At 36.1% G+C, this 17,060-nt stretch overlaps 1 protein-coding gene, 1 non-coding gene and 2 pseudogenes across 2 annotated transcripts; 3 read left to right on the top strand and 1 right to left on the bottom strand.

The window, feature by feature from the left end:
• The first annotated feature begins 10,705 nt into the window (after positions 1-10,705).
• On the top strand, positions 10,706-10,838 carry LOC140550467 (U4 spliceosomal RNA; annotated as a pseudogene).
• Positions 10,839-11,172: 334 nt separating this feature from the next.
• Positions 11,173-11,300, top strand: LOC140550477 (U4 spliceosomal RNA; annotated as a pseudogene).
• Positions 11,301-11,743: 443 nt separating this feature from the next.
• On the top strand, positions 11,744-11,883 carry LOC140550462 (U4 spliceosomal RNA). Its single transcript, XR_011979160.1, has one exon. It is a non-coding gene; the product is annotated as a U4 spliceosomal RNA (small nuclear RNA).
• Positions 11,884-13,966: 2,083 nt separating this feature from the next.
• On the bottom strand, positions 13,967-15,706 carry LOC140549625 (Golgi-associated plant pathogenesis-related protein 1). The gene is made up of 3 exons (XM_072673374.1): positions 15,700-15,706; positions 15,329-15,538; positions 13,967-14,130 (listed from the first exon to the last, which is right to left on the bottom strand). The coding sequence occupies exons 1-3, from the start codon at positions 15,704-15,706 to the stop codon at positions 13,967-13,969; spliced, it is 381 nt and encodes a 126-aa protein (XP_072529475.1).
• Between the last annotated feature and the right edge of the window lie 1,354 nt (positions 15,707-17,060).

Raw genomic sequence — 17,060 nt, 5'->3', positions numbered from 1 at the left:
CATTACCAGCATCTCTATTGATCAGGGTGGAGTGCAAGTGTGAAAGCTTGGGGGTTGGTGGTGATCATGGTGGAAAAAGGAAGGGTGGGGCTTTTGGGGTTCTCCAGGCCCATCTTTATCTACAGAATCTAGTCTAATGTAAGGTGCTCTTAAAAATAAAGGTGCAACAAATGGCTTTGGCAATGCCATAGCAGAACAGAGATGTTAGTAACCTTTAAAGGGGTTAAAACATGGTTATAAGAGTTCTTCACAAACACATCACTTTTACAAAACTGGTTCTTCATGACACCAAAAATTGCTCAAAGCCTTTGTGAGCCCTTTGTAGCGCCTGTATTTTAAGAGTGAAAGGCTCTGAACGATAAAAGCTTGTTTTCCTGTGTTCACTTAATCTCTCGTGGTATGAAAGGCAACAAAAGTACTGTTACAGATTTACAGATTCTAAGAACACACATCAGGGTTAACAAGTTTGATACACACCCTGTCGTGGAGCATTTCTGTTTTCTTTCTGTTTCAGAGCGCGCCACGTGTTTGGTTTGGATTGCATTTAAGATTCTTTCTTTTGTTTCTAAATCTGCAAGAAAATAGTCTCACATTCAGGCCATGATCCCTTCAGGTACTTACCATGTCACTGGTTACCTCTACTGCCAGTCAAGTTCAACAGCAGGCTAAATTTCATGATGGCGCTATACCAGTGTTCAAAGTACTGTACAACTGCTGGTTCATGCCGGGGCTGGTGATGGTTGACCACAATACCATTGTTCAGATCCTAACAGATCCTGGTTTATGCTGACCTACTGCTGGTATGGTGCTGGTTGACCAAAATACTAGTGCCCAATACATAACAAATGCTGCTTTGATTACGTAAGTAAACGTCAGTAGCTCTCAAAATGTATAAACACACAAACAATTAGCGAAACCCATTCGAAGCTAAATGCAACTGCTTCTTTGGGAAGAAATGAGGCTAAAAAAGCTAAAATGTACCACTAGACAGACACTAGAAGGGTGAATGGCTGACCGGAGTCTACAAGCTAGCACTAGGCACACAGGAGAAGAAAGAATGGCTGACAGAAGCCTAAAAGCTAACACTAGCCACATCAGAGAACAGAGAATGGCTAAACCGAGCTAAAAGCTAATGCTCGGTATACAGGGGCAAATTCTGCTGGGGTTTCCCGCACTGGTAAAAATATGGTTGTTTATTTTTGTTCTTGCTACAGTTCTAAGCCATGCTAGGCTAAGCTGGGCTGTGGATTGTCTCAGTGACGTAAACCAGCCAATAAAATCTTTTTTTTTTCACAAGCCCTTTGTAAAAGGAAAAACGTGTCATTCTGAGGTAAAATAACAGGCTTAAAAATAGGCTTGTTAAACTATACTTGCTATTTATACCTCAAAAATGTATCTTAAGGCTCCTTTAATTTTAAGATTAGCCACTGGCTGCAAACCATACTCCTTAAAGCCTTATGTGTGTGAGAGGGAAGCAGGGCGAGTCAGGATGAGCCGATGGTTGGGGGCTAGGGGTTAATTAGGGTTAGAGGCCATGGCTGAAACATTTACACAAAGGGGTTTTCTGACAAAAGAGATGGAAAGTTGACTCAACAAAATCTGTTTAGCCTCTGAATAGAATATAATGAATGGGAAATAAAAGAGGTGCAGCACTCAACATATTAGGACTAGATATCAGGACTGTTCAGCATTTACAGTGCTGTTCAAATGCAATGTAAAGCCAGTAATGAAAATTGTCCTCACTTAACATGGGAATTAATACAAAAAGAAGAAGAACTGAAAATGATGAGCCTCCTCAACGAGAACTAGGGAAATGGTTAAGGTAGCATGCTCAAACATTATCACAATGTATTGTTTATTTGTATTTATTCGTATATTAGTGTGTTTTAAACAAATACACACTTGCTGCCCAGGTAAATAGACTTGTGCAGAATACTGTATATGCTATACAAAGAGGTTGTGGAATTTACTGGTGAAAAAGGAAGAAGAAAATTAAATTAGGGCAAAGGGGAAATCCAGAAGAAAGAAAATTTGCAGTTTGCTATTAATGGCTATGCCTATTTCCTGATCATTATAATACCATTAATATGTGGGTGCCAACCCTCTTCCTGGAATCTGCTTTCTTGCAGAGCACAAACCCAAAACACACCTGATCCAGCTGAGCAACAACACTAGAAGGCCTTGATTTACCCCATCTATTGCTCATATTACAGGCCTCAATATTTTGCTCAGATCTGATCTTTCTGCCTTGTCAGTACACATTCATATAAGTGTTCCAGATCTGTTGTTAAAGTAAACAGATCCTGGAAGGACTTCACGTGCACTTTTGGCAGCTAGGTGCTGCTGACAAGCTGACCAAGCAGAGAAATGTGACTGTTAAAAAATCCCACTCTGTATTATCAGTGAACGCTGATGTTACATACAAACAGTCCCCATAGTGTTTTAGTTCCACCACCCTATCAATTACTGTTTTTTGTTTAGTCTATATTGTCCTGTACTTGTTTATATACACAATCAGCCATAACATTAGTACCACTGACAAGTAAAGTGAAAAACACTGAGTATATGAATATGATCTGATTTCCAAAAGACATAAAATTAAAGATTGTAATTTTCTGACACTGAATTTGGTGGTGAAAATGCTAGAGAGGATTTATTTTGATGACATTTGCGCAGGTGTTACTGCACAGTGAAATAGTGTATCACCACTGCAGAGACTTCTGCTTCTGTTTTTTGCACTTGGCCCTTATGAGGAGGGGGGGGGTGCTGCTCAGATCAAGAAGCCTCAGAACCTTGAAGTACTGTCACTCCGCTAGCCGACATTGGCACGATGTAGTGAAATCTAGGAAGCCCAGGAAACGTACCAGCCGTCATGAGTCACTTTGACAGCCAACTGTGTAAACATCCAAGCCATGATGTAGAGCCACTCAGGTGGGGAGCTGTGACGTGGAAACTCTAAGGTGGGAAATTTCAGAGCAATGTTTAGCTTTGATTCATTTAATATTCACTAGAATCAAAAGGGTTCTGCTATCATCAAGCTCTTTTCTTCAGAAACTTTCACAGGAACTAGGTTTCCAGGGAGGGGGAAAGGCTGATCACCAATAAACAGCTGAAGACTGAGTAACACTAAGACCTACATTAAAACCTATTAAGGTGTAAGGAAATGTAATTAGCCAGTTGTTCAGGTATTTTCCTATCATGCTACACAGATCAAGACTTACCAGGAAAATACCTGTTTAGCTAGAAACACCAGTTCATATCTGTTATTCCATCATTCCGGTGATTTACCGTAAGCCATGTTCCTCCTATTCTGCAATCTCAGTTTGTTTTGTGAGCTGTCATACCTTATTACTCCCCATACACACCCAGTCTGCAAGTGACTCAGTGTTTTTAACCAACTACTTCCTATATACAAATCCACAAATGTAAAGACGGATAAGTGTGGTTTACACCAATAACATTTTCCAGTGAAGGATACTTTCTATACCCTGTGCCATGACTACCATCCTTATAGACTTTGATTCTGGTGTTTGAATTACATATCTATGCCATACACCGAATGACAGGAACCTAACACTCACTCCAATATATTCTGTAATATTAGGAAACAGGAAGTGTGTGTGTGTGTGAGAGACATGTTTACCTGTTGGCAGTTGCCTTGCTAATGGGCAGGGCATGGTCAGGTGACAGGTGATATTGTTTTTAGCTTTACTGCAATGATGCATGTGAGGCTTTGAAGGCTTATCTCAGTGTATAGTCAAAACAAAAGGCACTAGAAGGTACCCTTTGCAATGTGACCGCATACACACTCAGCCACAGCACATGGTGCCTGGGCCTGAGTGAAATTTGACCACAACACATTTCACCATGGATAAATCAACACATTTCCCAGACTATTGTTATAGACGTGACAATAACATTGTCTTCATTGTTGTTTGACCAGCATTTCAGGAATTTATCTTGTCATTGGTGTTCCACAGTCCATAGCTCAAGCTAATTTCTTGAGCCATATGATGCACTTTTTGAAGAACCTTTTCTTGGTGTAAAAGATCTTAACCAATTAAACGGTTCTTCACACCTCTTTTGCAAATATGGCTCTTGAAACTAAAATTGGTTCTTTTATGGCATCGCTCAAAGAATCTTTTGTAGCAGCTTTAAATTAGTGTCAAATTTATTATAACTGTCATGCAAAAAACGGATTTCTTTAAAACAGTGACTTTACAGGAGAAAGGAAATGACCTTCTTAACTTTTAATGGAAGTCATTGTAAGCATGTTGTATTCCAAATAATTTCTGTTGGTCCATTCATCTGATAATGTATCATAAAGGTGGGAGGAGCTATTTGAAAAAAAATGTTACAGGTGTTGTTGGGGCTCAGATTTGAGGGTGGGCTATTTAAAAAGTGTGTTTTTGTGGCTAATATATGAAGAATAAATAGAGAAGTAAACCAGTTTACTAAGTTACTTCTAGGAAGCTAAATATCATGTTTACATTTATTAGCCTCTATTTCAGTGGCTAAGCTAGCAGTCAGGATGTCTTTATTGCTATGGGGGATTCGCAATGGTTGCATAAGGTATTGATGTAAGACATGCTGGGTGGTGTTCTGAGAGAACACTGTTGGATGAAAACAAAAAAGGATGCAAAATCATGAATTCTCATAATGACTAATGAGGCATAGGGATGCAGTGCAGATATTACAGAACATCACAAGTGAGACATGTTGACAGGGCTCTAGAATGTCAAACTTTGTCTTGGCTCAGTTGAATAATGAGAGTTTAGTACATGGAAATGACATACCCTAAACCCTAAACAAAAGAATGCAGGTATAACCAAAACAGGAATGTAAAACAGGCCAATTCCAAAACCCCAAAACTGTTTGGTAGTGGTCTTGACTGTTTTTTACACCACCAAAATGTTTACATCCACAAAATTACAACTACTAGTGAAAGATGATGGCGACATCCACAGAAGGGAAGCTAAGAGAAGCAAACTGGGGTCCATGCTAGGCTAAAAGCTAAGGATAGCTGTTCATCATCTCGTCTCTCCATCATCCACTCCCTCTAAAACAAACTGGTCTACATGAACCAAACTGAAGTAAAGGTGCACGTATTTGTCACTGTACAGCGAAATGTGTCCTCCGCATTTAACCCATCTGGTAGTGAACACACACTAACACACACTCACACGTGTTAGGGGCAGTGAGTACACACACACACACCCAGAGCAGTGGGCAGCCAACTCAGTGGGCAAGGCTAAACGCTAACCTGGCTACATCTCCAATACATTTTCTGGCACGTTGAAATTGACGTTGACTGGAATGTACCTTTTATAGTTATCATGGCATTTTCCACTGAGTCTAGGCCTAATACATTTACATTTACATTTACGGCATTTAGCAGACGCTCTTATCCAGAGCGACTTACAAAAGTGCTTTGCTATTTACCCAAGAAAGACCTCAGCTAGTTAGAATAGACGTATAGTTCAAAGATACCTCTGAACTTAGACACTACTAAACACAAGTCAATAAGGTGACCATAGTACTCTGCTATTCGCCCAAGTACTCTCGGAAAAGATGGGTCTTCAGTCTGCTTTTGAAGACAGCAAGCGACTCTGCCATTCGGACACCCAGGGGGAGCTCGTTTCACCACTTCGGTGCCAGGACAGAAAAAAGTCTGGACACTTGTCCAGGTCAATTCTTTTAGTGAGTCCTTTTCTTTATAACAAAGTAGCTTTTCAAACTGAGACACTGTGGCATTTGTGGCCTATTGGAATGTGGCAAACACTGGAAGGCAGAAGTATGTTAAAAATGTGCTTTTGTTGCTCTGTCAGAGTCTAAAATGCTTGTTGTTCCCTCTGGCTGCCGAGGCCATCAGTAACTTTTTTTGTGTAGTTTCGGCTGAAGTTGTTGGAGGTATCAGAAAGTTCAAAGTCCTGTTCAAAGTTTAGATCTTCACTGCTGAGGAACGTTTCTGCTCTGCTTTTATTCGCTGTCTCTGTCCTTCTCTTTGTATTTTGTTTGCTGTAGACATTAGGACCTAACATGCATTAAAGTCTAGTGTAAATAAAAAAATCAGACAGCACTGTTTACAGGTCACACTCATATCAGGGCACACATCGGTGCAAAACAGTGTGTGTGTGTGTGTGTGTGTGTGTGTGTGTGTGTGTGTGTGTGTGTGTGTGTGTGTTTCCAGACCACATATCAGGAAAAAACACTGGAGTGTGTATATTGACTGATAAAACTCTATTTTCTTCCTGGACTAAAAGAAATTCCTGTTAATAGTGGCTGTGTGTCAAGAGCACTGTGTCATTGAACAGCATGGCATTCTGGGATAGTGTACTGAGTTCTGATTTTAGGTTCCCCTGGTCAAATATGACCTAAATTTTAATAATAAGAATAAGAAAACTCTAATGGCACCTTATAAACTAATAAACAATAAACAAGCATATCCGCCAGCAGTCATATACATTCAGTAGAAAGGATAAAGTCACCGGATTAACTGAAACATGCTGGAGCATGTAAAAGTGGCAGTGTTCTTCACACTTGGAGTGGCACTGACAGCTAATAATGACAGGCCAGTATAGGAGCATACCGCACAGGCCTACGGGGAGAATGGCTTGCTGTGAAAGCAAAGTGTGTTGTTTTGTATCACCAATATAGCAGCTTTACCAGAGCAGGAATATATCATAACTTTCATTAGAAGTCAATGTAGAAATATTTTATTTGAGGTCATTTTGGAACATTTTTCTTGGCCCATTTAGAATGAAATATGAAAACAATGTAAAGAACAACTGCAAGATTTACATTATGTCAAAAAGGGTTAAAAAAAAAGAAGAATTATTTAGTAGAATTTAGAAGAATTTAGTATAGCCAAGGCATGCAGTCAGAGTTGCCTTAATGAGCAACATCTGCAAATGTAATAGGACCTCATACTGCAGTTGACTGTAGTGCTTTGTGGCTGCCACCTTAACCTGAAACTGACTCCTACGGGATTTCATTATCACCCTACCACTGATACTGTGTGGTAACCCAGACTGCTGTCAGATTTCATTACTGCCTTAAGGCTATACATGAACATTACAAAGCCACAGAGCTGTAACTGTCAGTTACAGCCAACAGTGCAATAGGAAATTAGATTCTGTTCTCAACTTTAGTTCAGTTCCTCCAAGAACATTTGTGACAAGTTCGTCAGACCAGGGCAATTCTGAAAAAATCTGGGGGTCCTAAGAGACATCCTACTATGGGGGCCCTCACACACCACGGCCATATCAATTTGTATGTAAAAATGTATGTAGATGAATGCAAGCCAAGGGCAACAATGGCAAGGAAAAACTCCCTCACAGCGAAAAGAAACCTTGAGATAACCCTGGACTCAACAGGGATACTAATTGTCCTCTGGTCGACGAACACAGAAAAAGAAGTCAGCTTAGTACTACACAGAAGTGCTCAGAATGAACTTTAAATCCTTAACACTGTGAGACCAACAACCACACATATATATATATATATATATACACATAACATGTCTCCAGGCTCGTTATAAACAGCTCATTGATGCCACCTGCTGGTATAGTTTTAGATATGCATGTTTCCAAATAAATAAATAAAATATTGTTGGTGCCCTGTTATCTTCAAAAATATTTTCCATAACTTATTTGATGCATATTTAGCCATGTCAACAATTTCAGTAGACCAATCAAATAAAAATAATAACCATTTTCTAAATAACATTGAATTGCGGTGTTTCCCCAATTCCTCTCAAAGTATAGAGGTAACTATTTGAATAAACTAATTAGACCCAAAATGTGTGACAAGTGTGGCTATGGACTTCAGTCATTTTGTCACTGTGTAAAGAGATTATTTTGCATTGAAACATCTCAGCACAGCTGATACACAGGCCCATTTAATAATTGTGTTCCTACAGATATTAATTAACATGTATTTTATTATTTTTATTTTCCTTACTATTGTTGGCTGTACACAGCAAAGCAAGAATATATTTTTGCATTTCCATTTTTACTGTTTTTCAGGTTCTTTCATACATTTTTAATGGAATCTAAATAATTGACTTCCATTCAATGTAAAAAAAATATACAGAATGCATTTAATAGTCAAAGAGTATAGGGCCCATTTCATCCAAAATAAAATTACACATTTAAAATGTTTTATATATTTATTTTTTATGAATTTTACTAAATAATTTAATATAGTTATTATAACATCTCAAAATGTCACACATTCCTATTCCTTATGGTACTGGCTTCTTCCAAAAGGTGCAAGATGAAACCTGTTAGTGAGTGTAGAAGTTGATGTAGAAGTGAGTAAATTCTCATTATTATTTTAATGACCATATAAGAACAAATGTCCAATTGCATAAGCATAGTTTAAGGGTGTATATTAGAACAGATGTACCTGCGAGACAAAATTCTGAAAAAAAAGTTTGTAAAAGGGATGCGTAGTTGAACCTTTCAGTGATTTAATGATTCTTTATTTGATGGAAAAGTGTTTTGCCAACTTAAAGGTACACACTTCACACAGATCACTTTCGAAAAATGTGCTCAAAAACTCTTTAAATGAGTGTAGTTTTGTTTTTCTCACTAAAGCTTAAATTAGTTTTAAATATTGAAGCAACCGTAATCAAACACACATCCTAGATTCCACTATGTTTCACATAGACTCTTACTCAGAGTGACTTACACTGGAATCATGTTATACAGGTAAAAGGATGTAGGTGGTAGTCTTACTCAAGGACTGTTGGTGCAGTGTGATGTGCTTGTCTGGTCAGGGAATCGACCCTGAGCTGCTCTTTTCTGAGCTGCTACCCTCTACACTACACCAACCAGTATGAAGATGAAAAATAAAGAGTCTGGTTAGGAGGTGAGATCTTACTTGGATTACAGTGGAAAGAATGAATGAGTGAGTGAATAAATGAAATAATAAATGAATGGTTTAATCAGTAAAAGAATGAATGAATGAAAAATAACACACGTCAGCTCTGGCTGTCAGACATGTTAGACACATCATTTACGGGTTATATTCTTGTCACTGATTAGTTTGTTAGTGAGATGTTAGCCAAAACAAAAGTCTTCCTCTAGCAGAGTGTGTCTGTACTGGAGATGTGCATCTAGACAGAAAACTGATGTAGTTTCTGATGTAAGTTTTACAGTTTACTTTGTCTTTTTTGCTGTTTGTAAGAATTCATCATGTGTGTTCAGGTGATTATTATTAATAAAATTACAGACTATAATTAAAATTATTATAGCCTGGAATAATTACTGTAGTACACCAATGCTGGCATCTGTTTCGAAGCTTTCTATTGGAGTTATCTTAAACTTGGAATTCTGCTGTACAGACGGTTCTTTGCCTCTAGAGGGCGATGGTGGTTTCATCATTAATTTGTACAATCAGTGTAAATCACCATGATCTAGATTCTTACACAACTTTGCATGTTTCCTTTGTGTTTAGATTGTTTTTAAAGTTTTTTTGATAACCAGTAATAATAATAATAATAATAATAATAAGAAGAAGAAGAAGAAGAAGAAGAAGAAGGAGGAGAAGAAGAAGAAGAAGATGAAGAAGAGGAGGAAGAATGTGTCTAAAAGACATTAAATAATGTTAATATAATTTGTTAAGGAAGAATAAGAACATTTAATATAGTTAGTTATAATAATGTCATTTGAACTCAGACTGGCATGGATTGTTCTATACACTTAAAGTATTATTATAGGTTGATATAGATTATTCACTATTATAGATAATAATTCTAGATCAGGCAGAAATATCAGACAGTGTGTCAGTGTAACAGAAGATATTCGAGGGTAGTTAATTATGTAGGGACCAACGATACTGGTCTGCGGAAGTCAGAAGTAACTAAGGATAACATTAAAGAGGTGGTTAAACTGGCCCAGACGATGTCTGATGCCGTAATTTGTCTGCTAGTTAGTCGGCAGAGTAGGCTGCTGACAATCCAGAGGCCGCAGACAGACAGGCTAAACGGACTGTCTGCAAGCTGCTTTGAGGCGTCTCCCAGGTTTTACCGTATTGAACCCAATTAAACCCAAATGTTGAACATCTAAATCAGCTCGTTTTAATAATTTAATCAGTGTTAAATTCTCACATTCAGATGATAAGAGCAGCACCTCAGACCTAAAGCTCGGTCTACTTAATATTAGATCATTAACCTTGAAAGCAGTCATTGTAAATAAAATTCTGTTTAAGTGATCAGCAATGAGATGTTTTCTGTCTCACTGAAACCTGGATTAGACCTGGTCAATGTTTAGCACTAAATAAAGCCACCCCCACAGGATATAAAAATGTACATAACCCTAGATTATCAGGCAGAGGAGGTGGAGGATGCATAATCTACCAGAATACACTAGATATTATTAAATAACACTGTAACACCTTCACTTCTTTTGAGATTCTCTACATTAATATATCCATTCCAGTCACAAATAAGAATGCATTCACACTAATTAATATTTATAGGCCTCCAGGATCCTACTCTAAAAGAGTTTAGTGATTTTGCTGCAGACTTGGCAGTTTGCAGCGACAAAGTTATACTAGTAGGAGACTTTAATGTTAATTTTGAAAAATATTCATATCTTACTTTTGTGTAATTCGAAGATAAACCTTGCAATGAACTGATTACCAGTTTTGAAATCCTCAGTAAAGTAGGTGTACATATATATTTTGGAAAAGGCTCAGTATTCTTTCGCAGAGGCATTATCATAGCCTATGAGGTTAACCTGAGGTGTGGTGATTGATGTTTGAAAACTATACTCAATGAAATACAGTCAGCCCTGGCAATTTTTTAAAGTCTTTTTTAAAGTTTTTAAAGAGATTTGACTGATTGTGGTAAAAGCAGTTTCTTTAGCAGTTTGCTTTCAGATTGTGTAAGAATGCTGTTTAGGTTAAGCTTTTAAGCTTTGTATTTCATCTCATCCAGTGGGTAAGAAGCTAGTAACTTGGGAGTGAGTTTTTTTTACCTCTGGTTTTATTGATTTTTGCATTTTTTGCTCATAGTTTTTGTTTTAGAATGTTGTTGTACAATAATAGTATGTTGGTATAACACAATTTGGAAAGTAATTCAGAAAGAAATTGCAATGAACTGGTTACCATTCTTGAAATCCTCAGTAATGTAGGTGTACATATATCATTCGGAGAAGGTTCAGTATTTTTTTGCAACGGCATTATCATAGCACATGAGGTTAATCTGAGGCGTAGTGATTGCTGTTTGAAAAATATGCCCAATACCCTGCCAAGATGACTTGAAATACAGTCCCTAATTGTGTTAAAAAGCAGTTTCTTTAGCTTTGTGTTCCGTCTCATCCAGTGGATAAGAGACTAGTGACTTGATGGTGGGTTGTTTTAAGACTGTGATTTTATTGACTTTAAACTTTTTCCCCATAATTACAATCATATTGTTTCTTGTTGCTTTATTGTGTTAAGATTCCTGTAATGCGTGCATATTTTGTGGTCAATCGTAACACCGCCTTCACAATGCAATAATACCCATAATGCTTTTTCATTTTGTTGTTTACTACATGCCATGGCTTTTAAGTGCTTCATGTTTTACTAATTGTCTTTTTGGGTGCTGTTTTCTTAGAATGTTGTTGTACACTAATAGTATGTTGGTATAACGCAATTCGGAAAGTAATTGAAAAAGAAATTGCGATAATCTGGTTACCATTCTTGAAATCTTTAGTAAAGTAGTTGTACATATATCGTTCGGAGAAAGGTCAGTATTCTTTCGCAGAGGCGTTTTCATAGCCTATGAGGTTAATTTGAGGCGTGATCATTGCTGATTGAAAACTTTGCTAATACTCCGCCAAGATGACTTGAAATACAGTCAGCCATGGCAATTTTTCATAGTCTCTGAAGAGACTTGACTTATTGTGTTAAAAAACAGTTTCTTTAGCAGTTTGCTTTTAGTTTGTGTGAGAATGCTGTTGAGGGTTAGTTTTTGAGCTTTGTATTCCATCTCATCCAATGGATAAGAGACTAGTGACTTGGTAGTGGGTTGTTTTAAGACTATGATTTTATTGACTTTAAATTTTTTTCCCATAATTACAATCATATTGTTTCTAAAGAATTCCTTGCTTTATTTAGTTTTCCGTAATGCCTCCATATTTTGTGGTCAATCATAACACCACATTGCTGATTGAAAACGTTACCCAATACTTTGCCAGGATATTTTTGATAGTCCCTAAGGAGACCTGACTGATTGTGTTAGAAATAAGATTGTATCTTTTGGTTTCATCTATTATTTTTTGTTGTGTTTGAAGCAGTTAGTTTAGCAGTTTGGTTTTAGATTGTGTGGGCATTCTGTTTTGGTTCAGCTTTTAAGCTTTGTGTTTCATCTCATCCAGTGGGTAAAAAGCTAATAACTTGGGAGTGAGTTTTTTTACCTCTGGTTTTATTGATTTTTGCATTTTTTGCCTATAGTTCTATTTTTTAGAAAGTTCTTGTACAATAATAGAATGTTGGTATAACGCAATTTGGAAAACATTTCAGAAGGAAATTGCAATGAACTGATTACCATTCTTGAAATCCTCAGTTAAGTAGATGTTGTTTAAAGCAGTTTCTTTGGTAGTTTGGTTTTAGATTGTGTGGGTGTTCTGTTCATTGATCTGATTTTTTTTCTTCTTTTACGAAGCAGGTTTCTGACAATGTTTTATTGTTTTGTTGTGTTCTCAATGTTTTAGAAATGTGTTTTGTCAATTGTAACATCAACTATATATTTGTCTATATTTTATTGTTAAGATTCCCAGAATGCCTTCTGGTTTTGCCATGAATATCAATCCTGCCCTTTTAATTATATATATTTTGAGTATTACTGTTATCCAGTGCCATGTTTTTGATTGTTTTTTGGTTGGACATTTGTTCCTTTATTGTGGATTATTGGTTGCTGCTGGTGGAGTTGATATAAATAGCTTCTGGGTAGCATATATATATATATATATATATATATATATATATATATATATATATAATTACTTAAAATTTCAGGAGAAGTAAATGAGAACTTGAGTTAAAGGAAAGTGATAATATATTTAAAGTCTATATTTCACAGTTACTTGAAATATTGTAAGCATGTTAAACTAAATGTCATGCGTTTGTCCATTCATATGAAGTGATTTTAACTTAATAACTAGTTATTTTGTCTCCATATTCATCTGCAAAAAAATTTTTACACCTCTGCTTTTTAGACAGAAACTAAACTAAACCTAAACTGATGAAATTAAAATAACGAGTTTACTAGTTTTATATTGAGTTCAAAGGGGACAGGCTGGGTGAGTGTGTCAGTGCAGTTCAACACATTAAAAAGTAAAATATTTTTGTGAAAGTCTTTATAGAAATTATTCAAATCAGATTACAGAACTGATGCTCAGCTCTGTTTGTTTTTCACAGAAACTGAATCTTCAGATTCATGTTCAGAATCTATTTATAAAAAAGTAATAGTTACGAGCTTGTATTAAATTAGAGAAATAATTAAGTTAAAGTACAGATTCATAAAAAATCTACTTAAGTGTATTAACAAAGTATTTATTTAGTAGTTACTTTCCACCTCTGCTGAAGGAGCAAACCTGTCACTCAATGCACTAGTTTACAGTTTAGCACAATGTAAGTAGAAGTAAAATATGTTCACTTTTATTGTAATATGTATAATATAATTGGTTATACAACATTACAAATATCACAATGGACTGATTGAATATTTTTCAAGCAGAAATGCATTTCTGTGTAGTTGTAAATATGGTTGCCAGGCCTCTTCTTATTTGTCTGTAGAATTAGGAGAAACACAGGGAAATCCTGTTAGTTATCTTACACAGAATCACAATTCCCTGCAGAGCTCTGCAAGGAATATTGACACGTTTTTCAGTGCATGTTCTTACAAATAAAAAATGCATTGCTTATTTATATAAAGGTTTATATAAGGTTTATATAAATATCCTATTTTGCATCACTAGTGGTTACCTGCAGCAGGCAGAACATTCTTTTCGAAGCAGTCTTTATTGTTCATGTTTCCGGCAGGCTTGTACTGACCAACCACATAGACAGTGTTCCCATCTGTGGCTAGGCCCACTCCAATCTCTTTTGTTTCTTTCCATACAACCTGGGTGAAGTGTCCTGCAAATGACATTGTACCAGTTACATGCATAGCATAATATCTTTCTTCTGCCTTCTCTTATGCACTCAATGATGAACTGTAAATCTAAATATTAGTAGCAGAGAGTGACTTTTTATGTGAATTTTAAATGTAATGTTTTTGTTTATTCAAACTTTTTAGTATACAAGAGATAAGCAAGCAATTAAGCAAACAATTCTTTAATTCAATACTACCTGTATTGGACTGAAAACAAGGTTTGCTGAAATCATAGTCCTTTATTTCACTGTACCACTTTTCCACAGGTTCAGTTCCTAAAATGAAAAATGGGGAAATTATTCAAATGTTTTTTTTCATTAATTTTTCCCCCCAAAACATTGCTTGAAAAACATCGACATATAGAAAAAAACATTTGTCCTGAAAAGTGTAGTCATTCATTCATTCACTGTTCACCCACTAATTGTCATTACAAAATACCAGATTGTTTGTGAGAAAAGACTTGCTGGCTTGTTCCAGATCTCTCTGTGACTCTTTTATTTTGTGGTCTAAAGCAACAACACACCCTGTGCCTGTAAATACTGTAATTACCGTTTACTGCAGCGCTTAAGGATAAACGAGTTCATGATGTTCTTCTATTTATTTCACAACATAAACGGATGAAAAAAACAACAGAACAGTGTCTTAAGTTGCTGTTCATATATACTCAAACATCCGGCAAATCTGTGTTTTCATCAGTATAAAATTTAAATGATTCTAATGTTAGCAACTTCACAGGTTTTAGTTATTTGGTAGGAAGCTGTAAATAAAATTGAACAAATGTTAGGAAGGATGATTGGAGTTATATACAATGCTGTAATGAAAACTAGAACATGGAATTAAGTTGCAATAAAAGTAATAACCAAAATATAAAAAATAGACATCAAAGATCAAATATTTAAAAATGTTTTCTACATTACTAATTGTTAATACATGGTCAACATAGCATGTTAGTTTTAATCATGCAGATGTGCACAGTTCCTGAGGGATGTTTAGTATGTCATAAGATGCAGTGTTTTGAAATAGGGTTAGGAACCTTTACATTGGAAAGATCCTTTAAATTAAGAGAAGGTTCTTTATACTCACACTTCTCTATTATACGTATTATACGTATTATAGTACATCAGTGGCATCGCTCATAGAACCAAGTACCTTTGTTTAAGTGTAGACCAAACATAGACCTACCTGTGAGTGTCTTTTTCTGGCTGCTAAAGGAGTAAAAAACATTTTCTCCATTCTCAGTCTCACTGTGCTGCAGGGTTTTGATGGACAGTAAGTGGTCAGCCCAAGTCTGTGCAGAGCTGCATAGGTCTGCGCTCAAAGTCACTTCAGGAACGTTGTGTTTCTTTCGGAACTCATTATGTTTGGCAAGGAAATTTGCCTTGTAGCTTTCATCTGTTTGGAGACAAATACACACAGAAAAAGCTTGTTGTAAAAAATATATAGAATATAAAGAAATCATATCTATCTTAAATTGTGCACAAATAATACAACATACTAACAGAAGTTAAAATAAATAAAGTGAAGAGAAAACAAAGGACTATATAATAACTCACCTGCCATGGCTGACAAGACTGTGATGCTGTAAAGAGTGACATAAAAAACAATTGTTAATTAATGCATTTATTCAATTAAATTAAACAAGTTCAACAAGTTCAGTAGGACTAAGGCTGTATTTTTACCACTTCTCCTCAGTGGGACTCCTCAGAGCTGCAGTCTCTAATTCACACAGAGTGTGCTGGCATCACAGAACTATAACCATATATATATATACCCTCATGTGCTCAAAGGGGGAGACTCAGATGTTCCAACCCCTGGTTTACACATGATGTCTGAACTTGCCCTTCCAGATCAGGGAATCAATTGTTTTCTTTCCTTAGAAAAGTCTTTCAGAAACCATACTAACATACATAGTCTGATCCTTTTAATCACGGTCTCTTGTTCCAGTGAATACAAAGAAATTAAGTTGAATGTTATTTTTATGGCTTGAATTACATCAGGTGTCAGTAAATGGATATCTGTGGCTGCCCTGCAGCATTCCATACTTACAGCCATTAGTCTAGTTTATTTTATGAAGTTTAAAACTAAAGTGGTTCCTTGAGTGATGCCTTAGTAGAGCCACTATTGGTTCCATAAAGAGCCACACTTTTATAAAGATGTGAGAGTGTGAAGAACCTATAAAGGCTTAAAGAACCTTTTCTTGTTGTTCACACTCACACATCAATATAACAAGCATGGTTCTTTATAGAACCAAAAGTGGATCTTCTGGGCCATTGTTCAAAGAACCATGTGAAGCACCTATATATTTTTAAGAGTGTACTGTGTCCACTGATGTGTGATATGTGTCTACTTTTAATAAAAATGCATTAGCATTCCACAGTCTTCATTTCTGTGACTCTTAAATTAGTGGATTTGAGTTTAGAATTATAAACATGATAAGTGAAAAGTGCATTTTTATTCACCAAGCAGTCACTTTTCAAACATGCTGAAGTAGTAACATTCTGTGTACACAGTATTATGTTATGTTTTAGTATGTTATTTCATTTAAATTTGCAGGGGTAAAAAACATTTAGTCTTGTTGAATAACAAACAAATAAATAAAGAACATAAGAAAAAAATGCTAGTCCTGTTCGAGTTTCTCAAAGAACTTCACAAACCACAACCAAAATTACACACAATTAGCACCCCATGGCTTTTAGGTGCTGAACTGCAGAGAAAAAACATACCAAAAAAATGCAATGTGAATAACAAAGAGATCAGGTTAGTCATTCATTTGCAAGTAAGTTAATGTAGTACTTTAGGAAGGCAGAAGGCTTTGGGAAACACTTGTTAATTACCAAACATGCCTAAAAACTAGGTAATTAAGTACGTAGCATTACAAAACTTTTGGAAAATGAACCCCTGATCAGTAATAATA

Source organism: Salminus brasiliensis, chromosome 2 (genome assembly GCF_030463535.1).
Source record: "Salminus brasiliensis chromosome 2, fSalBra1.hap2, whole genome shotgun sequence".
In the NCBI taxonomy this organism is placed as follows: Eukaryota; Metazoa; Chordata; class Actinopteri; order Characiformes; family Bryconidae; genus Salminus; species Salminus brasiliensis.
Note: the sequence above shows the minus strand (reverse complement) of the source record. Positions and strands in the feature narration are given on the sequence as shown.